At 43.9% G+C, this 26,187-nt stretch overlaps 1 protein-coding gene across 3 annotated transcripts in view; it reads right to left on the minus strand.

Annotated features, from left to right (window-relative positions):
• Window positions 1–26,187, minus strand: part of LOC127582363 (transducin-like enhancer protein 4) — a 182,993-nt gene that overhangs the window by 38,671 nt on the left and 118,135 nt on the right. Inside the window, exons 7-8 of one of the 3 annotated variants that reach the window (XM_052037533.1) lie at window positions 21,594–21,792; window positions 15,855–15,871 (exon numbers count right to left, since the gene is read on the minus strand). The exons of 1 other annotated variant lie outside the window; for it this stretch is intronic. In XM_052037533.1, the coding sequence (XP_051893493.1) occupies window positions 15,855–15,871; window positions 21,594–21,792 (216 nt within the window). The remainder of the gene's footprint in view (window positions 1–15,854; window positions 15,872–21,593; window positions 21,793–26,187) is intronic. One more of the 3 variants, XM_052037532.1, reaches the window with a different exon arrangement.

Raw genomic sequence — 26,187 nt, forward strand, 5'->3', positions numbered from 1 at the left:
CCTGCTCCCACCTCTCCTCCTAGAAATACAAGTGCATCTTTATCCTCTACGTAGACTTGAGTATTTACAGTAAGTGTAGAAAATGGAGTCCAGCTGCTTTATTGAGCTGCAATCTTTTGCATGTGGTCACAACTCAAGTGTTCTTAAAAAGGGGAAAAAGACATGGTGTTCTTAACAGAACAACATACCAATAACACCATCTCCCCATCTGCTCATGTATCATTGAAGGATGCAGGTTGCTGCCATGTCTCCTACACTGACAATGCATTCTAGAATCAGTCTTGCCTTTATATGTGTGGCAGTGAGTGAGTGGTGGTCAATCTGGCTACTCTTAATATTATTTTTAAAACACAGCAGCTGACATTTACAAGATTCTTGTTCCCTTGCAATAGCATGCACAGCCATTGAGCCAGACATTTGTTCATGACGCCACAATAAAGGGTTATTTCCCAGCAACGTGGACAAAAGCAGCCAGCACAGGGACTTCTGAAGAACCACAGGTCCCAATTCCAGCCAAAATCATCCTGGATTCACTCCAGTCTAGCTGCCGAGGGAGGCATTAAGCACTGAACTCTGCAAATCTAGAATTGAGTTAGTAGACATTTACACAGGACTTAAGCAACCAAGCAGAATCAATGCCAGACTCACTGGAGTGAAAACCTTGCAAACAAAAGGAGCTTTAAAGAGCCATTCCAATGCCTTTCTGCAGAGGTTGAGTGAAGTGACTCAGAAAGGGGTTTAATATTTAATGGTGTGGTGGGAGAGAATATTTTATTTGCATGCACAACCTTGAACCTGAAGGCCCTGTGTCATATTGATATTGCTCCCACTTTATCACTGAATGTCCCTGCCCCTAACCCCAACCAGCTCCAAACCACTGCTAGGGCAGTCTGCCAGGTGGTGTCCCATTGATTTTTGAAACTTCAACATCAGAGTTTCAAAATCACTGTCCTCCTGTGAGGTTTCAAGACAACTCCTTACTGCCAATATCTTCCCCGAGGCTATGAAACTAGACCACAGTCACAGAACAAAATCTTAATACACAATAAATTAAATGCTCTTTGCTATCAGCTTCAGGTGAATTGTGCAAGACTTTAATCCAACTTGATCTCCTGAGACCTTCAGTCTAACCTTCCACATTGGCAAGCTGTCAAATAGAGAAAAAAGCCTTGAATTAACTTGGTCAACATGGGCCACTTTCCAACACATTGCTTTCCTGCTCTCCCACACTACCCTTCATTAAAAAAAAATGATTTTTAAGGAGACAATAGAGAAATCTTAACCATCATCTCATATGTACATTAAGCATTTAACTCTCCAAATTAAGAGTGTCTATTTGTTGCTTCAGTGTACTTAAAATTTGCTGTACTTAATGAGAAAATAAATGAAACATCAAAGGTTACAAAGCTAAATTCATCACCGCATTCAGTGCTTTCTCAAGTGAACTTTAATCTTTGTTGCCTTTGTGCCTTGTTCTGCATTATATACACATGCACATTTTGTGCACATCTAGCAACAGATTCATGTCAGATTTTAACACAATTGCCCAATGACAACTAGCCGGTTTCAGACTGGTTGCCCGGTATAAGCTCCAGCCAAATTTATGTCCCATTGATTACTTAGTACTGACCCTGTTAAAGGGCTAAGACAGGATTCAGCTGAGTGGCCTCCTCCTGTGCATTAATATCTGAATAGGTCAAGGTCCTGCAAAACTCTTTTCCTTATATTTTTATAAAAGTAAGGCTATAGTAGCTTATTTATCGAAGCATGCTTGGTTACATGGTCACAACATTGAAATTGAATGTACAAAGTCACACAGAAATATGGTCAGTGGTGAAAGACCAAAAAACAAGAAACACATTCTTGATCACTTATGCTGAATACACACATTTAATAGATTACATATTGTGCATGGCCTCTGAAATATAGTTCCACTGAATTTCGTAAGTGTAATGCAAAGTCCAACTATAATGGCAAGTACACATTTGGTGCACGTGACAATGAATACATTTCCATTGTAAATGTTCTTCCTCACAGGAAGTGAGGAAAGAAACGAAAAGGGAAAAAAATGAGTCAACTATTTAAAAAAAAAATCAGGAAACAAAAACTGCAGATGCTGGAAATCTGAAATAAAAAAAACAGAAAATGCTGGAAACACCCAGCAAGTCAGGCAGCATCTGTGGAAAGAGATGCAGTTAGCATTTCAGGTTGAACTAGAAGACCCATCCACCAAAGGGTCTCTGACCTGAAATGTTAACTTTATTTCTCTTTCCACAGATACTGCCCAAATTACTGGGTTTTTACAGCATTTTATGTTTTATTGGAGTCAATTCTAAAGTGCACACTTTTATTGAAATTTTTTGACTCCAATATGGTGCTTTTTTTTAGTGCTCAGCAAATCAGAAACCCTGATTCTTCGTGCAAGTTCCCTTTAGTTACTTCATCATTGGCACTTTTAATGAATGCCATACTTTAATCTTTAAGCACAAATCATACACTTCTCAACACAGCAACTTTTTTGTGAAGGCTATTTGTACAGATTACCAGACTATGCTGTACACACATCTTCAGCTGCCAAAACCCCAATCTGCAAAACTTCCACCCCAACTCTCTACAATCCCTTTTCCCCCTTCCCCCTTTACAATGAATTTAAAAACTTCCCACTTTAATCATGCTTTTGTACATCTCCCCTAATGTCCTTATTTTGGTTCTGTTTCTTATTTAATAGCACTCCCGTGAGATGTCATTTGAATGTTTTGACATATTAAAAACCACCAGACAAATCAAAGGTAGTGGTATTGTGACTGTATTAGTGCAGCTCTCCATTTCTCATTTTGCATGACCCAATTGCATTGTCAGTCAACAGGATAACTTCTGTTTTGGTCAAAGGAAGTTCTATACATTCCTCAAAATGCAAGTCTACAGCAGATCGGCGAGCCACCTTAACTGACCCACCTCTCACAATGGCTGACAATTCATCATATCAATTCATCCATCTGCCTCTTGCCCCCACTCCATCCTCCTGATTGGTGGAGACTAACCCAAGGGCGGCTTAGTGGGATGCTAGAGAAGAAATTCTGGAGGCCTTTGCGGAGATATTTGCTTCATCGTTGGCCACTGGTGAAGTTCTCGAAGACTGGAAGGTGGCTAATGTTGTTCCGTTGTTTAAGAAGGGTAGCAAGGACAAACCAGGGAACTACAGACCAGTCAGCCTGACATCAGTCCTGGGGAAGTTAATGGAGGCAAATCTGAGGACAGGATCTACCAGCATTTGGATAGACAAGAGTCTGCTTAGGAGGAGTCAGCATGGCTTTGAGTGTGGAAAGAGTTTGAGTGTGGAAAGAGTTTTTTTTTGAAGGGGTAACCAAAAAGGTGGATGAGGGTAGGGCAGTGGTGTTGTCTATTTGGACTTTAGCAAGACCTTGACAAGGTCCCGCATGGTAGGCTGGTCTGGAAGGTTAGGTCCCATGGAATCCAGGGAGAGCTAGTTAGGTGGATTCAAAATTGGCCTGGTGTTCGGAGGTAGAGGGTGGTGGTTGAAGTTTGTTTCTCGGAATGGAGGACGGTGACTGGTGGTGTGCCGCAGGGGTTGGTGTTGGGACTCTTTTTATTCATTACTTATATAAATGATTTGGATGCGAATGCACAAGGCTTGATCAGTAAATTTGTGGATGACACAAAATTAGGTGTTGATAGTGAAGAAGGTTATCGTACATTACAGAGGGATCTTGATCAGTTAGGGAAGTGGGCTGAGGAGTGGCAAATGGATTCCACTATAGCAAGTGTGAGGTGATGCATTTTGGAAAGTCAAAGCAGGAGAGGACTTATACTATGAATGGTAGGGCACTAGGGAGTGTGATGGAACAGAGAGACCTAGGTGTACAAGTGCATAGGTTGCTGAAAGCGGCGTCCCAGGTAGACAGGGTGGTGAAAAAGGTGTTTAGCACACTGGCCTTCATCAGTCAGGGCACTGAGCATAGGAGTTAGGAGATTATATTGCAGTTGTACTGTATGTGTCGTTGGTGAGGCCGCACTTGGGATACTGTGTATAGTTTTAGTCACCCTGTTATAGGAAAGACCTGGTTAAACTGGAAAGAGTGCAGAAAAGATTTACAAGGATGTTGCCAGGACTAGAGGGAGAGGTTGGTCAGGCTAGGTCTTTATTCCTTGGAACATAGGAGAATGAGGGGCGACCTTATAGAAGTGTTGAAAATTATGAGAGACAATAGATAAGGTGGACAGTAACAGACTTTTCCCCAGGGTAGGGGAGTCCAAAACTAGGGGACATAGATTTAGGGTGAGAGGGGAAAGATTTAGAAGGGACCTAAGGGGCAACTTTTTCCATGCAGAGAGTGGTAAGTATGTGGAATGAGCTGTCAGAGGAAGTGATTGAGGCAGGTACAATGGTATCATTTAGGAAGCACTTGGATAGGTACATAGAGCAGTGGGGCTTAGAGGGATATGGGCTGAATGCAGGAAATTGGGACTAGCTGGGTGGGCACTGTGGTCAGGATGGACTCGTTGGGCCGAAGGGCCTGTATCTGTGCTGCATTGCTCTATGAATCTGTAAGAGCCTTCAGGTCCTCCCATTGCCAATGCATACAATCCAGTTGTCAGCCAAGCTGTCGATTTCAGTAAGGAGCCAGAAACAGCCCCATCAAAAATAAACAAAGTCGTGCTGCTAGAATTCAACAGAAACTCTATGTCCCCACATTACAGAGTCTTGGCTGGGATTTGGCCTCTGCCACACCCTCTGCATAAATAAACACTGGTGTCCTGAATTTAAAGTAAGCTTCTCTGTCCCTTTTTCCATTTCACTGCTCACCACTCCATCAGCTTCGAACTGAGGATTGTTAATGGCTTCCTTACTAGTGTGACTTACCCAGCCATTAAACAGCAGGAACAGCATAATACATCAAAATGGTGATATGTTTATTGGATCCCATTATACCTCACTGCACCTCATTCAAACTACAACCCCTAGAGTGCCATAACATAAATTGGAGTGGGAAGGAAGAGGTGGGGACAGCAGATTAGTGGGAGGAAGGTGTGAAAAGGTGGGAGAGAAGATGATGATTAGAGAAAAGGTTTCCTGTTCATGTACACATGCATGTGTAGCATAACTAGATGCAGGGACGACTGATGTTTCATTTCACTGACAGAGAGCACAGAAAGATCCAAAATATCTTTTAGTGGGATTCCTGAAACCAACACCACATCTGACTCACTACAAACTGACTCAGACCCATCAGAAAAACTGAAAATGCTGGATATACTCAGCAAGTCAGGCAGCATCTATGGAGAGAGAAATGGTTAATGTTTTAGGTCAATGATCATTTATCTTTCATCAACCCATTAATTCCTCTCTTTCACAGTTGCTACCCAACCTCTCAAGATTTTCCAGCAACTTTTGTCTTTAACCAGGCTTCCAGGCTTTTTCTTCAGGTTTCCAAAATTTAAAAAGCAGCATTTATTCTGAACATTCAGTATAGTTCATGGTATAAAGATTTTACTATTGCCTTAAATTTGGTCCCTGTGCTCCTCCCCACCCTCCCTCTCGGAAGTTGGGAAAAGTACCGAGACAAACAGGGTAGGTGTCACATTCAGTGGGATTCAGAGAAAAGGCTATCACAGATCTAATGGGCCAAATGATCTCCTGTGCAGTAAATCTCTTCCACCAGCATCTGCTCAATTATAACTTCATTCCCACCACTTCTGAAGGATGGAGAGTGTATGCAAAAGTCAGGAACTTGTTAACTTTGACAATGCAGAGGAAGGACACAGAATAAAAACTGAAAATGCTGGAAACCGGTCAGGCAGCATCTGTGTTAACATTTCAAATGGGGGACTCTTCATCAGAACTGGGAGAGAGAAAAAGAACAAGATAGTTTTCAGTAGCAGAGAAGGGAGACAGGGATGACAAATAAAAGGGATATCTCTGAAAGGGAATGTCCAGTTGGGTTAATGGGTGCAGTTACAAGCACACTATGCATCTTTGTAATGTGTTGTTAATAGCTAAGGCGTGGGACATGCCCAGCAGGCCAGAGTACCTGAATAGAATAAGAAAACTTGAGCCAAAACAATGAATGGCAGAAATGGCTGGTCCTGATACTAGAAGGATATAGAAGTTGGCTGAGTTCGGACAGCAAGGTTTCTGCCCAAGTGATTCATGGCAAAAAAAAATAGCTCAGCCTAAAATTACAACTGAACCTTTGATTAATCAGACTGTTGTTTAACCATTTGGGTTAAAGTTTCTTAAAAATCCCTTTCATTCTTCTCACTATGCAGGCTTTTGTTATCCCCCTCTCTTGCTCCCCTTCACCAACACCCCCAGAGAATAAGCTGACCTGAAAACCCAAAGAAAACAGGTACTGTTTTTTTAAAAAAAACTTGATAGGGCAACACAGTGGCGCAGCTGGTAGAGCCACTGCCTCACGGCGCCGAAGACCCAGGTTCAATCCTGACCTCGGCTGCTGTCTGAGAGAAGTTTGCACATTCTCCCTGCAACCAGGTGGGTTTCCTCTGGGTGCTCCAGTTTCCTCCCACATCCCAAAGACGTGCAGGTTGGGAGGTTAATTGGCCACGGTAAAGTGCCCCTGGTGTAGGTAATTGGTAGAATCTGGGGCGAAATTGATGAGAATGTAGTCAATGAGTGGTGGACAGTTAGTGAGGACTTGTTAGGCTGAAGGGTTAAGCACACCAAGGAGATTTTATGGTAGGTGTTTAATTTGTTCCTTTCCTTCCACACTCCCCAATGCTCACTTCTCAAATCAGACAGGCAACACCAAAACATCGGTAAACGATATCTGGTTTTGAGAAATGTGTGGAGCAGGAGAAGAGAGAATGCAAATTAATACCAGATGCAGCTCCCTTGGATTTGGATTTCTAAGACCAGAGAAGTATATTAAAGTTGTAAGAAGCACATGTACAATTAGGTCCAAACATGAAATGCTGGCTTTTGAATATTCACTGAATGCCACAAACCAGAAAAATCATGGTCTTCAAACAGAAAAAGGTGACAAGGTCTGAATGTTCACTTGCAACAAGAGGCAGTCAACTGATGGCTTCCAACCACAGGATGACACAGATGATAAAGTGTCTGCCAAAACATCTAAGTGCAGCTGTCAATTGCACATCACTTTTGGCATTGCTATGGGCAGCACATAAACAGGGCACTACACACCCAACTGAGAACCAGAGGCAACATCTGTTGAGGAACAATGATTTATTGTAGGCCATGTAAGGCATTCAACTTGGTAAGGCCGGATAGCTGGAGATTCCCGACATCTCACACACTTGCTGCCGACAATATGAAACAATTATGACCTGCACCAGAAATGCTGACGGGGACCGCGCCCAAATTGAAACAGCTGCTCCATGCAGAGCTGCTGCAGAGGAATAAGATTCCCAATTTCGATCTTCACTGTGCAGTGAGATGGCTTAACAATGCTCTCCAGAGTTAGAAGAATGAGGGCACAGACCTAGTGTTAAACCATCTCATACAAAAATTCATACAGGGTTCGACAGTATAGTTGCAGAGCTGACGTTTCTGCTGGCTAGTTATCTGGAACAGGAGTCACAGTCTCAAAATGAAGGGCCATCATTCATAAAAAGTATAAGAGGAATTTGTTACCCTTCCCCCCCCCCCCCCATCCACCCCCACCTCCCCCACACAGAGGCTGATCAGTCTTTTGAATTCTCTGCCCCATTAGGCTTGTGAAGGTTCATTAACCGAGTACATTCAAGACAAGATTGATAAATTTTTGGATAAAGAGACATAGGGTTAGTTCAGGAAATCCTCCGCAAGGTAAGAATCTGACATGATCTTGAATGGCAGAGCAACACGAGTTACTGAATGGCCCACGGACTGCTTCTAAGATCTCATTAGATTAGCACAGCAGACCGCCTTATATCTGAGCCCCGGAGAAGGAGACAAATTATCAAGTGATCCCAGGTGCTAATGTGAACATCAGGACCGTGTTGTGGCTTGGTTTGTGGTACCACCCACACCACCACCATCAGCCCCCAGCCCTCATGGCCAAGCTGAAGAACATACTGACATTTGCCACGCAGCTTGGTATAACAAGCCCCCCTACTTGACAGAGGCAACAGAAGCCACGCCCATCTCAGCTGATGCCTTCAGCACAAGTACAGGGCTTAATGGAAAGCTGGCAATGCCTCAGTAAAAGGAAGATGCAATTGCTTGTAGAGCTGAACAGGGTTTTAATGCACAACAGGAATCCTGAAAAACTGTTGTCTGAGGTGTCAGAAAGCCTAATGTACTTCAAACTGCATTTGGACTATTAAAGGGTGGACACACATTTTCCTATACATACAAATTCCATCAGAGCTCATTACTGAAGCACTACTGACAATCATCATCTTGACAACATCAATTATGTGGCTTTTAGCCATGACAATAATGGGAATTTATTGAGTCCACTTAAAGCTGAAACTAATGCAAAAATCTCGAAATCACAGCTATTCAACATTAGGGCTGCTTGGTTATGTTAAGCTCTGTGGCTGTCCGTCAGCGAGTGATGCAAGACCTTTAACATCAAGAGAATTCCAGCACCGCCAAGGCAGTTGAAAGTGCCTATTATTGCATCACTTCACCTGCTGTGTTGCCGAGTCCTCTGCACTTCACCCTAATAATACAGGTAAGTAGGTTGAAAATGGTCACCATCAGATAAACCCCAATCAGGAGAATTTTGTTCATCTGTTAAGGCTGGCTGCAAAATTCACACATTTCATGGAGTCGTAGGGAGATACAGCAGGGGAACAGGCCCTTCGGCCTGCCAAGTCTGTGCTGACCACTGAATATTGACTTTTACAGCAAGCCAATGCTAACACATTTTATTCTCCCCACATTCCAGGTTCTACCACTCAACTTACACACTAAGGGGGAGTTGATGGGAATGTGGCCAATGAACATATCAACCCACACATTTTTGGGATGGGGCAAGGATTGAACCTGGGTCACTGGAGCAGTGAGACAGCATCTCCATTAAGCTGCACCACTGTGCCCCCGAAATTGGGATTTGACAGGGCAGAGATGAAGATCTCAAAGTGTGCAATTTCAGACCAATTACCGCACTGGATGGATTTTACGTCAAAATATGGAAATCTTGACGTGAGTCCGAGAGAAAAATCTCAGTCATATAACCTCCCCACCCTCCAACGTGAACCCCACACTCTGTGCTAACGAGTAATAATGAGAATAGTGTGGAGAAAGTGTAGTTGAGGTGGAAATCCCATGATCTAATTGCCTGGTGAGTCAGGTTCAAAGGCCACTTTTAACACTCTTATCCAGGACTGTGAAGCCACATTGCAGTCAGCCCTGGTTAAGACAGCTGAGGCAAAAGAGTGGTGGTAGGAGAGGACACTTCAATAGATCCTCTTCTTGATTTCCTGTTCAACAGCATCTGCACATTTAGCAGAAGTCACACGCAAGCACTGCTCTCTGATGGATTGAAGGTAGATAGCAGGTCAATGCTCATGTTCACAGACAAGTAACAACCAGTTAGCCAAGTTTCCACTGTACCCTACATACTAACAAGGGAAAGGGGACATGGCTGTAAATCACTTGAGCTTCTAATTTTAAAAAATTCCCAAAGACCTTAATTTGAGAAATTAAGCCAGATTTTAGGAAGTTCAAGTAATCATAGAATGAGTTTAATACTGAGGCAATTAAGAACATCTGTGATAACCAGCCACAAGTTATAGGACATAAAGTACTGTATAATTAGACAGAGACATACAGTAGATAATGGGAAAGTGTCTAAACATTCAAATGTTATATTAAACTATTCATGCAACAGCGGCATTAATGTGGCTATGCTTTGGGAGCTTTACTCCAAGCAGATATCGAGCAAATGTTTTCCTGGTTTTAAGACTCAGACTCGCATTGCAACGAGGCCAGGTTCAGCTCACTTGGTAGCACTCTTACCCTCGGAGTCGAAAGGTTACAGCCTCAAGGCCAACCTCAGCAATCCAAGTACAAAATTGGAGTACCGAGGTGTCACCCTTGAGATGGGATATTAAACTAAAATGTTGCTGCTATCGGGTGGATGTTAAAGATCACATGACACTATTGAGTATGTTAGCCAGAACACCAGAGAAAAAAAATTAACCTTTATTCAGTAGCCCCATAACAGATTATCTGATCATTACTGCTCTGTTTTTTTGTAGGTTCCTGCTGAGCACATACTCCCTGCTGTTTCCTACAATACAAATTGTAACCAGGCTTCAAATGTACTTCATTGACTATAATGCACTTTGAGACATTCCGCAAGTAGCCAGATAATTATAAAAAAGGAAGACAATTACTTAATGTGGCATTTAATGTTTCATCGTTTCTTATGTAAGGTCATCATTCTGAAAAGTTAACTGTTTTTCTCTCTCTACAGAGGCTACCTGACCTGCCAACTATTTTCAGCATTTTCTGTTTTTCTTTCAGATTTCCAGTATCTGTAGATTCTTGCTTTTGGATTCACTATTTTGCAACATGTTTCGTCTCTCAAAACAAGGATTGGCAAAAGGAGGAAAAAAAGAAATAAATACTTGTGTTTTTATGATCAGCAATACCGAGCCCAAAAATCCTGTGGGAACAGTGTCAATAACTCACAACGGAATGACCGTATAGTTGAAAGTACTCAAGTGCTATGAGCAATGTACAGGGAATATGGTTAAACTGAGGGCACTTTCAGGACCAGTACATACACAATGGACTGAATGGCTTCATACTGCGCTGAAAGATTCTAAATCACTCCAAACAAGCTGTAGGAAAGGCGATTGTAGTTGTTAATTTATCATTGCATTAAACTGTTCTTGATAATTGCAGTACAAATCTGAAAGGACTGATTCAATGTCTGAGTGACTGACAGACGGAGCTCTGAACTGCATGGCTATGGGTTACATCTGCATAGACAGAAGTGGGTTAAATTCTTCATGCCACATTAGGGCTTGGGAACATTAAGCTAAATGCCCTCACCGCACTAGCTTTAAGTTCATTTTCCCCTTTTCTAGTCCCATGATCATTGTGTACATTGAGGCAGCTAATTATTAATAAAGAAGGCAAGCATGTGTGACAGATACACTACATCTCTGTCACCACATTCCCTGTGGGCAAACAGAGACACTGTTTTGGCTGCTGTAGCAATTGTCAGGTCAAACATGATGGATCTTCGGTCTTTTGATTACATCTAAAAGAGCTCACATTACCTTCAGCTCATAGGCCTAATGCTATTTGCAAAGTCAAAGGAATTCAGTGTATGGGAAGAGGTAGCGACTGAGTTTAATAATTCCCAAATCAGTGTTACTCAACCAGGTGCAATTTTCAACATTGTGATTTCTGGGGTTCAAATCATGTCACGTCATTTGTTTTCTTTCTCAATACCTAACATGTACGCAGCTGGCTGGAAGCTCTCCAGTTCTGATAGAATGAGACACTTGCATTTTGTACTTAGTGGCGGTATTAGCCAGGTTACCAGGAACACTTGACAGCATTGCACAGTTGCAAGCTCATCAAATTCTTCTGTTAGCCCTTTGGGATTTTGAGAATAACTGCTGCATGGTGGTTTGGGATGGATCAGATGGCCAGTGGAATTTGTATTCCATATACCAAGGGCATTAGCAAGTGGAAAAAGACATTCAACCTCTTAGCATGGACTCGACTTCAATTACAAACTCAAAGTTGAAGGGGCTGAATTGATATTATCTGCAGCTGACGGCATTGCAGGGAAGCACCAACTATCTGCTACTCACTGCTCTGCACACCTCACAGTTCCATGAGTGCACAGTCAAACAGAAGAAAGAAGACTCTGCTTTGGTTACATATGGCATTGGTGAGTTCATATCTGGAGTACTGTGTACAGTATTGATCTCCTTAAGGAAGGACGTTGGAAGCAGTTCAAAGTTTACTGGACATATATCTAGTCTGATACCTGGTACAGCCAGGTTGTCTCATGAGAAAAGGTTGGGCAGGCTAGACTTGTATAAGCTGAAATTTAAAAGGGAGGGGTTGTTTGAAACACAAGATCCTGAAGGATTTTAATGGAGTGGATATGGAGAGGATGTTGTTTCTTGTGGGAAAGTCTAGACTGGTATTGGTTTATTAGTGTCACTTGTACTGAAGTACAGTGAAAAACTTGTCTTGCATACTGATCGTACAGGTCAATTCATTACACAGTGCAGTTACATTGAGTTAGTACAGAGTGCATTGATGTAGTACAGAGTGCATTGATGTAGTACAGGTAAAAACAATAACAGTACAGAGTAAAGTGTCACAGCTACAGAGAAAGTGCAGTGCAATAAGGTGCAAGGTCACAACAAGGTAGATCGTGAGGTCAGAGTCCATCTCATCGTATAAGTTCAATAGTCTTATCACAGTGGAGTAGAAGCTGTCCTTAAGTCTGGTGGTACGTGCCCTCAGGCTCCTGTATCTTCTACCCGATGGAAGAGGAGAGAAGAGAGAATGACCCAGGTGGGTGAGGTCTTTGATTATGCTGGCTGCTTCACCAAGACAGCGAGAGGTAAAGACAGAGTCCAAGGAGGGGAGGCTGCATGCAAGCAGTGAGTGAGCTTGGGCAACAGGCCACAAGAAGCATGCTGGATTGCGCCAACAACCAGCTGGTGGTTCCACAGAGAAGCACTGACCGGCTGCGATGTGGGCCAGTGCATTCCAGACCTGCGCCGGTGCTCTGCAGCTTGGAAGTAGGGAACACACTGGAGCCAGATGGCAGCTTGTCTGACCTCCTGCTGTATCCCTGGGCTCAGCACAAAATCCAGCGGAGACTCTAGAAGCCACTGAGCCAACCGGCTGTATTCACTTCAGATACGGCCCTCAGCTTTAGACCTGCCACAGCTGCTGCCTTTATCACAGTCCCACACTAATAAATGGGGTCGCTGACCTTCACTAAAAAGGTAAGTGGTCTTTTATTTAAATGCTTTTAATTAATCTACACAAGATGGACACAGGTTCAGTCCTGACCTCCGGTGCTGTCTGTATGGAGTTTGCACATTCTCTCTCTGACTGCCCAGGTTTCCTATCATGTCCCGAAGACCCACTGGTCTGTGGGTTCAGTATATTGTCTCTAGGGTAGGTGGCTGATGGGATAATCAGAGGGACTTAGATGGATGTAGAAGAGAACAGGATCCGGAGAAATAAGTGGAGGTTTGGGATTGAAGAATTTGCTCTAAGGAAATGGCATAGACAAGAAGGTAACCACTTAGCCCATCTTTGTCAATAGGAAGTACAAGAATAAGGCTTCCAATGAATTTGAATAATATTATTTTCCCCAAGTGTCTCCGGTGGAAAAGACGTTTGACTATCAGAAGGTCATCAGAGTGGTCCATGGAAAGGCCTTAATTGCAGCTGCCTGTGGCCCAGCTGCAGCTAAGTGTGACCTGGAGCACCTCATGAAAGGTGCACAAGGGGCAGACCAGGTCCAGTTTCAGACTGCTACATGTCAGAGAACAGCAAATAATGAAGCAGTCCACATCCAATTGCAGCAAGACCTGGATGACATTCAGGCCTTGGCCAGAAGGTGGCAACTAACATTTGTGCCAGGCAATAACAATATCCAACAAGAGAAAACCCAGTTATCACCCCCTAACATTCAATAGCATTACCATCACTGAATCCCCCAGTATCAATATCCTGGGCGGGGTGGGGTATCATTAGTCAGAAACTGAACTGCAGCAGTCATAGACACAATGTGGCTACAAGAGCAGGTCAAAGGCAAGGAATCCTGCGGAAAGTAACTCACCTCCCAACTCCCCAAAGCCTGTCCACCATCTACAAGACTCAAGTCAGGAGTGTGATGCAATACTCTTCACTTGCCTGGATGAGTGCAGCTTCAACACCATACAACATAGCAGCCTGCTTGATAGACACCCCATCCACAACCATTCACTCACTCCACCACCAACGCACAGTAGCACCAGTTTGTACCATCTACAGGATGCACTGCAACAACTCACCAAGACTCCTTAGACAGCACCTTCCAAACCCACGACTTCTACCAGGTAGAAGGACAAGGGCAGCAAAAGCATTGGAACACCACCGAAGGTGCCCTCCAAACCACACACCATTCTGACTTGGAAATATATTGCCGTTCCTTCACCATCACTGGGTCAAAATCCTGGAACTCCCTCCCTCCTTAACAGTATGGATATACCCACACCTTAAGGACTACAGCAGTTCAAGGTGGCAGCTCACCACCACTTTCTCAAGGATGATTAGGATGGGCAATTAAATGCTGGCTCAGCCTGTGAAGCCCACATCCCTTGAATGAATAAAACAATACCTACCAACAATTCAAAATCTGTTAGTGGTGGCAAGTGGGGGGGTAGTTGATTCTACTAGTAAATATAGATGGCCTGCACAATGCAAAACTGAACAGGAATGTTGCACTGTTAAAACAAAACATCTTTTGCTTTAGACTTTGAAGAGGATCCCTGTTAGGATGGGTGCATAAGATAGCATGGTTGGAAAGGAGGAATGGGAATTCTTCCAAGTGTTTTGGCAAACTATCACTCATTAACATAGGAGGCCCTTCAAGTTATTGTGTCTGTATTAGCAGTTCAAGGGGGCCAACCAAGTTTACGCAAAGCGAGGGTCATTGCATTTACACTAAAATGCCACAGCGGAACAGTCTTCCCAGAATCGCTCTTGTTGTGCAGAATTCTGCATGTATAACGACAATGGAATTCTCACTGCAAGCAAGAAGCTAGTCAAGAAAAATACTGCCAATGGAGTGCAAGATCGTAAAGTGCTTCACATCCAACGATTTACTTTTCTGGCAGGCAGTTTGTGTATTGCAAGAATCCACAGATGGACAAGATGAACACACAATATTTTTTTCCTTTGTGATGTCGATATATCATAGATAAATAGGATAACTGCGCACAGGGCTAAATTGTGCAACATAGACTTCGGAAATCAAGGGTTTTTCAAACAATTGTCCCCGAATCACAAGTGCCGAAGTCTCAGCAATTTGATCATGAAAAACAAGGTCAAGCAGTTCCCTTGTATTTATGCCAAGTTTTATTTTCTTGCTACTGCTGTAGCCCAATGTTTGAAAAGGTCTGATTTTAAGTGCATTGTCTTGTTTCTGGATTCATCCCAGATCAAACATCTCAGATTGTTAACAAATGTAACTAAAAATGTATCCTCATGGGCACATGGAATTAAAGATTATGTAGTTCCCCAAGATTCCACATTGAACACTTGGAGTAGCTGCTCTATTGGCCTTGAAGAATAGTGATTCAAACAAGAAATATAAAAACACACTCAGTTGGAAAAGTACAGCTTTTTAAGCCATTTCTGTTGTTCCTTTTGCCAGTCTCCTGTTCTGCAATCTTGAAAACTTCATATCTTAAGCGATTTTAGGGAGTTTCAAAAATTCCATACCTCAAGAGAAAGCAAAACATGCATAATTATGACGTGGACCAACATGCTATCAAGGGGTGATATTTGCGGCAAACTGTAAAACAAATACCCAGCTACCATCGTATGAGCCAACAAAAGCATTAGTTAGTATTTAATTCAACTCCTGTTATCTTTTGGGCCATTTGCCAATTCCAGACTGCACCTGCCCTCTCAGAATAGGACATTTGTAAGTTATTTTGCTGCTTTATCCCCACATTTGTAGCACATAGATACTTTCACACAATCCACCAAACGAAACCTTTACCTCTGGAATTAACACTACATTCATAACATCAGTACAGCCTCAACATAACCACAAGCAGAGCCACCAACTCCCTCCCTCCATTTATGGGAATAATTGTGCTGTTTGACCTCTAATGTTTGCTTCATAAACTGATAGCAACAAAGTGCCACTACTTACCGACCCTTGGTCTCTGTCTGACTCCATTGGAATTACATCAGACCACGAGGAATACAAAAGGAACAAAGAAAAAAACAAGTTAGTCATTTGGCCTTCAATATGTGCCATACAACACAGCCTACTCACTTTGTTTTACAATTACATGACAGAGGAAATGTCAAGCACAGAGGTGGATCAATTCAGTCCTTCAAAGTTCTTGTAGCCTGTTTTGCATTGCAACAGCCAGTTGAGTGTGTAGCGTCCTTAGGAGGTAATGGCATACCCTGCAGTGGCAGGAAACTTCATACAAAACCTCTCTCCCTGACAGCCAAATTTATCAATCTTCCCACCTCAACATTTATGAACAGCACAACCATTCGGTTCTTGAACCAACCGGCACAACCCTAATCACTACAGTTTAGCAACACTTTGATCACTTCGCACTAAAATGGACTTTTTTTTGTTCTAATTGTGTTCTTTCTTGTAAAAATTGTACATAATTTATGCTTAATTTATTTTTTTTGTGAATGCTGCTTATAGGATGCTAAGTGCCTGTGATGGTGCTGCAATTTTTTCATTGCACCTGTGCATACATGTACTTGTACATATGACGATAAACTTGACTTTTACCACATCCCTGGAGAATAATATTAAGTAATCAAGCCAGACAAATTATTTTAAAACAAAAATCGTCATTTGAATAAAAATGCATTTAAAAAGTATCCGTCATTAAAAAATATGTTCACAGGATCAAGACTTGGGCTTCACTTATTCAGTCTTACTACATTAATGCCCCTTGTCCTTAGAACTGTATCACTTTGTTTGCAACCCAAGATTCATTTGGCCCACAATAGAGCTTGGATTTCAAATCTATTAAAACTGTTCTTTTCACCTCAGTAACATTGCCCAACTCAACCCCTATCTGACTTCATCGGCTGCCGAAACTCTCATCCCGACCTTTGCTACTTCTTGGTTCTAATATTCCAACATCCTCCTGACCAATTTCCTTCGTCTACCCTCGGTAAACTCAAAGTTATTCAAAACTTCACGGCCCACATCCTCTTTAATAGGCAGCACAGTGGTGCAGCTAATAGAGTTGTAGTCACACAGGTCCAGCGACCTGGGTTCAATTCTGACCTCTGGTGCTGTGTGCGTGGAATTCGCATGTTATCCTTGTGATTGTGCAAGTTCACCCGGGGCGCTCCACTTCTCACCCCCATATTAAAGACATGCGAATTAGTAGGTTAATTGGCTGCTGTAAATTGCCCCTAGTGTGTAGCATATGGTAGAATTGGGGGAGGGGTGTGGCGGAGTTGATAAGAACGTGTGGGGAATAGATCACAGGGAAAAAATTAGTGAGGAATGGGATTGCCCTGTGCGGTCTGCATGGACTCAATGTGCTGAAATGGCTTCCTTCTACGTTGTAAGAAACTATGACAAAATTCTGCCCAACACTGACAGGTGTGACTTAAGTTGCCAAAACCCCAACCCTCAAATTCCTTTCCTAACCCATTCAATCTCCCTTCACTATTCTACGATGCTCCTTAAACCCAACTCTTTGGCCAAGCCATCGTAATACCTTATATGCCAGTGTCAATTTTTTTGTTCAATGCCAAAATACCTCCATGCTAAACTAATTGAAGCAGTAGTTGTTGCAACTCTAAAGTCCCTACTTCACACTAACCTGTACAACTAGATTACTTTGGAATATCCTCTTTGCACTTGGGAGCAATTTTCCTTCCAATACAACCTTATTACCCTTAAAGAATGTATTATTAAGCACTTACAAGTGATTACCAATAGGCAAGTTTACATTGTCATTGTGATAAATGCAAGCCATTGGCTTTTCCATGAACTGACGATGTGATCTTTCCCCACCAATCCAGTCTTCTTTGTTTCTTCACTTTGAACCAAACTGTAGACTGCAGAGTGAGGCCAGTCCGTCAAATCTGTTCCACCCAATAAGCCACATAATTTGGGCTCTTTGCACATATGATTTTAATAATCCTCCTATATAAGCAATTATTACTTAATTCACTTGACAAAGGCAAAAAAAGAAACTTGAGTTGAAACAAAGGTTTATTGGAAAAGTTCCACATTCAAATCAGTCCATTAAGCATGTCAAATTCCACATTCTAACCACCATGTGGGTCAAGAATTTGTTTTTTTTAAAACCTACTTCAGTTCTTAAATTTTTGTCTGATAACATAACTGCATAACTGTGGAAGCTCCTCAATCATTATTTGCCTAATTTGACCCCCTTCCACGAGCTTAACCTTAGCTGTGGCGAGAGGGGGAGGAAACTTCTCGGATCACTCGTTAGATATGCAAGGTCCACATGAGTCAGTGCTATACATTTTTGCCAGTACTATTTCCCCCTTCATAACAATGGGCTTAAAAAAAATTACAGCAATAGTCCGAGATCAAACAAGTTTAGTGTTACCTCCTTGTTATCATTTTAGGTCTACAGTTGATCCAAGGTTCCCTACACGCACCTTCAAATCTAGTGACCCATTTGTTCACAAACCTAGACCCCTCTGTGACCCAAATATATTAAAAACTGTACAACTTAAAATAGATTCTTTCCCTCCTCCTCCTTCCAAAATTACTCCTTTTCTATATTAAACATCCAATGGAGGATTTTTCCAAAAGAATGTTGTTAAGCTGGCCAAAAGGACGCATGGAATCTCCTGTTGTGAAATAGGCAGCCTCCTTGCAGAAAATATGCTAAAATAAAGTCACCTTGAGGACAGTTTTGCCTACTTGTGCAAACGGGGATGGAGTTTGCAAGGCTCTACTGTTTTAGTCATCTTCTGCAGTATATCACGAGTCAGTATGCATCAATTACTCAAAGTTAGATAATGGAGTAAGCCACAAACTTACCCTGAACTCATTACCTCCAAGGCCAGTGAAGCGACATTTCCGGAAGGGGATCCCCCAATCATCCGCAATAACTTTGACAGAAGACTTGCAGAACCCCAGAAGCTGAGTATCTGACTACACACATCGACCTTCCAAGTTATGGTGGAAGAACAGGACATTTTCTCTAAATCTATCCATTTATTAAGATCTGCGCATCAATGCTGGGCCAGAATTTACAGCTCATCCCCATTTACCCGAGGAGGTGCGAGGGAGTTATCTTCTTGAACCACCAAAGTCCTTCTAGTAAAGTCCTCCCACGGAACTAATGGATAGCAAATTCTAGGACTTAGACCCAATAATGAAGGAACAGTGATATTTCCAAGTTAGAATGGTGTGCAACTTGGAGGGGAACCTGCAGTTAATGGTGTTCCCATTCCTGCAGGGCTCTTGACCTTCTTGGAGCTACAGGTTGCCAATTTGGGAGGTCCTGTTGGAGAAGCCTTGGTGAGTAATTGCAGCGCATTTTGTCATTGGTACACATACTGCACCTACGATGCAGCAGTGATGGAAAGATGGACGTCTAGCCCGGTAGATGGGCTACCAGTCAAAAAGGTGGCATTATTGTGGATTGTGTCAAACCTCTTGAGCATTGTTGGAGTTTCACTTGTCCAGGAAAGTAGACATTACTCCATCGCACTCCTGATTGGTACCTGAGTAATTGTGGTAATGTTTTGGGGTTTCAGGAAGCGAATCAACTGCAACAGGACATCCCAGCCCAGCCTGCTCTTGCAGCCACATTTCAATGATGGGAGGGGATTATAAGAGTTGGGGATTACTCTCCTGTTGGAGGTAGTCATTATCTGGCGCATCTGTGGCATGATTGTTACCTACCACCTACCAGCCATTGCTTGAATGTTGCTATATCCAGGCACAGACAGTTTAGTTTGCTGAGGAGTTGCAAATGAGATTGAGCGTTGTACATCCCCACCTCTGCCATATGATGAAAGAAGGGTCCTTGGTGAAGCGGCTGAAGATGGTTTGGCCTGGGACAATGCCTCTGGAACACTTGCAGTCATGTCCTAGGGCTGGGATAATTGACCTGCAACAATCACAACCAGCTTTCTTTGTGTGAGGTATGGCTCTGACCACCAGATTGTTTTCCCTTTGAAGCCCAACATCACCAGTTTTACCAGGGTTTCTTGATGCCACACTTCCATCAAATGGTGGCTTGACACCAAAGTCAGCTTCTCTCGCCTTACCTCTGCTCTTTAGTCCATCATTGGACCAAGGCCAAGATGACATCTGTAGTCAAGTAGTCCTGATCACACCCAAACTGGGCGTCCATGAACATGTTGTTGGTGATTAGCGATCACTTGATAGCACAGTCAATGATGCCATCCATCACTTCGCTAATGACTGACAGTGGCCTGATTGGGCAGTAATTAGGTAGAATTTGTCCTGTATTTTGTGAACAGGACAAATGTGGGCAATTTTCCACATTGCCAGGTAGATACCAATGTAGTAACTGTACAGGAAAAACATGGCCAGAGGTAAGGCTATTTGTGGAGCACAGGTCTTCAGTACTGCAGCTGGGATGTTGTCAGGTTCCAAAGCCTTTGGTGCATGCAGTGCTCTCAGCTGTTTCTCACTACCAAGTGGAGTGTATGGAATTGGCTGAACACTTGCTTCTGTGATGGCAAGGACCTCAGGAGATGGATCATCCACTCGATGTTTCTGGCTGGATGTGCGTGTGAATACTTTGCACTTTCCCTTAGCAGTCACATGCAGTGTCCTGACAATGTCGAGGATGAGGATAATTTATGAGCCTCCACCAGCTCAGATTAGATGTTTAGTTGTCCACCACCATTCACCACTAGATGTGGCAGGACTGCAGAGAGCTTTGATCTGATCTGTTGATTGTGAGATTGCTTGGGTCCTCCTTAGCATACACAGAATCTTGTGTCAGAGCTTCACCAGGTTGGCATCTCATCATTAGGTACACCTGCTCTAATAAAACCTTCACCCCACCTACTTGAAGCAGGATTGATCCCCTGTCCTGATAGTAATGGAGTGCGAGTATTCTGGGCCACAAGGTTAGAGTGAGGTGGTGTACATTTCTGCCGCTGTTGATGATCCAGTGCCTCACGGATGCCCAGGTTTGAGTTCATAGAATCACAGAGTGAAACAGCACGGAAACAGGCCCTTCGGCCCAACTCGTCCATGCCAACCAAGATGCCCATCTACATTAGTCCCATTTGCCTGCATTTGGCCCATATTCTCTAAACCTTTCCTATCCATGTACCTGTCCAAAAGTCTTTTAAATATTGTTATCGCTGCCAGATCGGTTGCAAGTCTGTTGCATAAAACACAATTGCAGTACCACACAACACTATGGAGGGTGCTTTTGGTGTGAAGAAGTGACTGTCTCCACAGGGGCTATGTATTGGTCACTTCTGCCAAATTTGTCATGCATAGATGCATCTACCATTGGGGTGGACAAGGTCAAATGGATTTGTTCTTTGTGTTGGTTCACTCTCTACGTGGGCCAAAGGGCCTGCACTGTGCTGTAGTGTTCTATGTAACAAACATAATCTAGCAGCTATGCCCTTCAGGACACCAACAGGTCAGTTAGTGATGGAATTCCTGGTGACAGACAAAGTCCCCTGCCCAGTGTACATTCTGTGCCCTTATTCATCTAAAACTCTGTCTTACTACTCGAGTAATTTAATATTTGTCCACCAACATAAGCTAGGAACCAGCCTCCAATGCTCCTGAGCATGGGGCTTAACAGCAAGGTGAGAGATTGGGCATCATTTTAGAATCTGCACCGGTGAGCAAGTTATATTTAAACACTTATCAACAGGTAAACTGCATGGAAATAAGCACAGGTTACTTTACCTCTACGATGCTCCGGATCTTGATGGTTCTTCTCTTCTTTAAGGGCAAACTGGGGGTGTGCTGCAAGGGCATTGGAGAGGGCCAGAAGACCTGAGCTGGCTCCAATTGAAGACATGGCAGGAAGCTGCAGCCCCGATGGGTGGAGAGCAAGCGGGAATGGAGAAGCGTGGTGGGACAGCTGTTGGGGTTGGAAGTGGTGCTGTTCCAACAAGGAGAGAGCAGGAAAGAAAAATGACCAATTAGAAATTACATTCATGCATGATTCACACAGGCAACAAAACTGCCAACCCTCCCACAGATGTATAATACAACATGCCTGGATAGCAATGAATAGACACACTGCTGGCTCACAAGATTTGTAATTCTCCACCTAAATGAATACTAAACATTTTATCATTGGAGGGGAGACAACACAAAATGACAGCTCTCCTAATAAAGGAGTCCCAGTACAGTAGTACACTAGCACAGTTGTAAGGGTGAGAGTTGTGGGGGGTTGGGAGTGTGTGTGGCAGATAGGTTGGGGCATAGAATATGGAATTTTGTGCTACCCAGAAGGTGACTTGACACAACAATGTCAGTCACAGGATGATTTTTACATTGAAGTTAGTTACAATGAATTATCCAAGTTTCTTTTACAATCATGAACTGACTATTCAATAACAAGACTCAGCATGGTCAAGAGTGCAGTTTAGTAACATTGCTGGTCAGGGGGAGAGGGGGGGGGGGGAGAGGGAGGGGGGGGGAGAGGGAGGGGGGGGGAGAGGGAGGTGGGGGGGAGAGGGAGGGGGGGGGAGAGGGAGGGGGGGGAGAGGAGGGGGGGGGGAGGAGGGGGGGGGAGAGGGAGGGGGGGAGAGAGGGAGGGGGGGAGAGGGAGGGGGGGAGAGGGAGGGGGGAGAGGGAGGGGGGAGAGAGGGAGGGGGGAGAGAGGGAGGGGGGAGAGGGAGGGGGGGAGAGGGAGGGGGGGAGAGGGAGGGGGGGAGAGGGAGGGGGGGAGAGGGAGGGGGGGGAGAGGGAGGGGGGGAGAGGGAGGGGGGAGAGGGAGGGGGGGGAGAGGGAGGGGGGGGAGAGGGAGGGGGGGAGAGGGAGGGGGGGAGAGGGAGGGGGGGGGAGAGGGAGGGGGGGGAGAGGGGGGGGGAGAGGAGGGGGGGGAGAGGGAGGGGGGGGAGAGGGAGGGGGGGAGAGGAGGGGGGGGGGGGGAGAGGGAGGGGGGGAGAGGGAGGGGGGAGAGGGGAGGGGGGGGGAGAGGGAGGGGGGAGAGAGGGAGGGGGGGAGAGGGAGGGGGGGAGAGGGAGGGGGGGAGAGGGAGGGGGGGGGGAGAGGGAGGGGGGGAGAGGGGGGGGGAGAGGGAGGGGGGGAGAGGGAGGGGGGGGAGAGGGAGGGGGGGGGAGAGGGGGGGGGAGAGGGAGGGGGGGGGAGAGGGAGGGGGGGAGAGGGAGGGGGGGGGGAGAGGGGGGGGAGAGAGAGGGAGGGGAGAGAGACACACACACACAGAGAGACAGAGAGACAGAGAGACAGAGAGACAGAGAGACAGAGAGAGACAGAGAGACAGAGAGACAGAGAGACAGAGAGACAGAGAGACAAAGGAAAAAAATGAGATAGGCAAAAGGAAATGATATGGTTGATGCATTGGAATCCATGCTTGGGTTACACAGATTTGTAATTCACTATATTTCAACTTTCATTATTTTGACCTATGTCAGTCATCCACTGAGCTAGAATCTACTTTTAATTATTTTGAGGAAGCCCACGTAAAACGAGGCGTTGCTAGCCCCAGGCCTTCAGACGCCATTCTTTCTCTTGCATGTGGTCCCTTTACTTTAAGACCGAGGCCGCTGTCACCAAACCTCCCTCAGGATGATGGATGTTTTCCAGATGTTTGATACCACGTCAAAGCAAGTTGCAGAAAGTGTTGTGTTGGAATGGTTGGGGATTAGTGGAGGGGGAATGAAAGGGATGTGGGTAAGAACACACCACATTCAGTAAGCTAGAAATTAACTGCAATGACAACCTTGCTAGACTAGAATGGCAAAGGAAATATGCATACAGAAAGCAGAACATGGGTCAAACACTGCATGCCAAATCAAACGTTTAATAATTACACCAAGGCTCAGCTTCAAAGTCACTCATGAAAGGAAGCTTTTAATCAATCTTTGGTTGCTGTCCACAAGTTAAAACAACTATCTGAATTTTGGTTTTCTTTCTGTTTATCTTCTTGCATCAGTATTAAGCAATTTTGATCAAGCATTGCTCCCTTTAGTCCTTAGGATACCTACTGCAGTTCAAGTCACCATCAGGCACACTATATGATTAGCAACTGAATTTAGATTTAATGGCTGTTATTCTGCAACAGGAAAAGAGGGTAAAATTAAACACTTGACATTACTGGTCAAATCAGTTACTTTCAGGCCATTAGTGTACTTGCTGCATTATTAGCAAGCTTTTATCAAGATCAACATATATCAATCACAAAATCAGCAGAATAATCTGAAAATTTGATGACTCCCAAATAACAGTATGTTAAATATTAGATATTAATTCAAGGTATCAGCTCATCAAATGCCAAGTACAACCTGAAGGTAAATCCTGATGTGATACAGTGAACAAAAGAAAATGGATCAATTTTCAACATCCAGTTCACCCTTGCTCTTTTGAAGTATATTCCAGTTAATCCCAACTTTCCCTATTATTTTTCCACAATTTTTTCCCCTTGTAAGTACTTATTCTATTCTCTTATTGTCCTGTATCCAATAGTTATGCCTTGTGTTTCAAATCCTAACCACCTGTCTTTAAAAACTTCTTTTCCTCTTGTTCTTTTACCTATCACCAGGTCTGTGCACGCTCTGGTTATGGGACCTTGGAGAATGTTTCTTCTATTTATTCTCCCCGAAACCTAAGCAGTTTTAAAGTCATCATAAGAACCAGCACAAACTGGATGAATGTAATGGCCTCCTCTAGTCCTGCGTTCCACGATTCAACAGGATCAGAATCAGGTTTTATTATCACTGACATATGTCACGAAGTTTGTTGTTTTGCAGCAGCAGTACAGCACAAGACATAAAAATTACTATAAGTTACAAATATAAATAAATAGTGCAAAAGGGTAGGGTTCATGGACCAGAGATCTGATGGCGGAGGGGGAAGAAACTGTTCCTGAAATGTTGAGTGTGGTTCTTCAGGCTCCTGTACCTCCTCCCTGATGGTAATAACATGAAGGGGGCACGTCCCAGATGGTGAGGGTCCTTAATGATGGATGCCGCCAATCAGCCTGTTAAAAGCCACACATTCATACTGTGCAACAATTTACTTTCTGCTGGCCTGTAGGAAGTGCACAGTGATAAAAAGAAACTACTTAACTGGAATTCATAGGATACTATTGATGCTGAATACAGATGTGCCCAAATTGGATTGTTCCACAGCAATGCACTTGAACCACCCTCTTCCCCACCACCACTCTTGAAGTTTATTTGGGAGGAGAAATTTGCAGGCAGAAACTCAGATCTGCAAATCCCAAACACATCAGCACTCATTAATCCACTATATATATTCTTATATATAGAGTGATAGAGCACTACAGCACAGAAACAGGCCCTTCGTCCCACCTAGTCCATGCCGGACTGGTTTTCTGCCTAGTCCCATCTACCTGCACCTGGACCATAGCCTTCCATACCTCTCTCATTCATGTACCTATCCAAACTTCTCTTAAATGTTACAATTGAAGCCGCATCCACCACTTCTGATGGCAGCTCGTTCCACACTCGCACCACCCTCTGAGTGAGGAAGTTCCCCCTTATATATTTCACCTTTCACCCTAAACCTATGACCTCTAGTTCCTGTCTCACCCAACCTGAGGGGAAAAAGCCTGCATTCATTCACCCATCATAATTTTGTATACCTCTACAAGATCTCCTTCATTCTCCTGTGCATATTGATTAAGGAAACTTTCCTGAACACATTTGACAAATTCGATCCCATCAGTCCTTTTACAGTACGGGAGTCCCAGTCAATATGTGGAAGCTTAAAATCACCTACTATCACAACTTCATATTTCCTGCAACTGTCTGCTATCTCTCTACAAATTTGTTCCTCTAAATGCCGCTGACTATTGGGAGGTCTATAATATAGTCCCATTAACATGGTCATCCCTTTTTATTCCTCAGTTCCACCCAAATTCCCTCGGTAGTTGAGCCCTCCAGTATGTCCTCTCTGAGCACTGCCATGACATTTTCCCTGATGAGTAATGCCACCCCTCCCCCTTTAATACCTCCCTCTCTATCACGTCTAAAACAACAGAACCCCGGAACACTGAGCTGCCAGTCCTGCCCCTCCTGCAACCAAGTCTCACTCATGGCTGCGATATCATAATTCCACATACAGATCCACGCTCCAAGTTCATCTGCCTTACCTACGATACTCCTTGCATTGAAATAGATGCAACTCAGAACATTAGCCCCACCACACTCAACCTTTCGGTTTCCATCTTATAGTCTTAAGACCTACTTTCCCCACAGTTTTACCACTTGCTGCCCTGCCACTCTGGAACCCCCCCCACCGAGTATCACCAGCAAACCTTCCCGCAAGGATATTGGTCCCCCCT

This window comes from Pristis pectinata, chromosome 24 (genome assembly GCF_009764475.1).
Source record: "Pristis pectinata isolate sPriPec2 chromosome 24, sPriPec2.1.pri, whole genome shotgun sequence".
Classification (NCBI taxonomy): Eukaryota; Metazoa; Chordata; class Chondrichthyes; order Rhinopristiformes; family Pristidae; genus Pristis; species Pristis pectinata.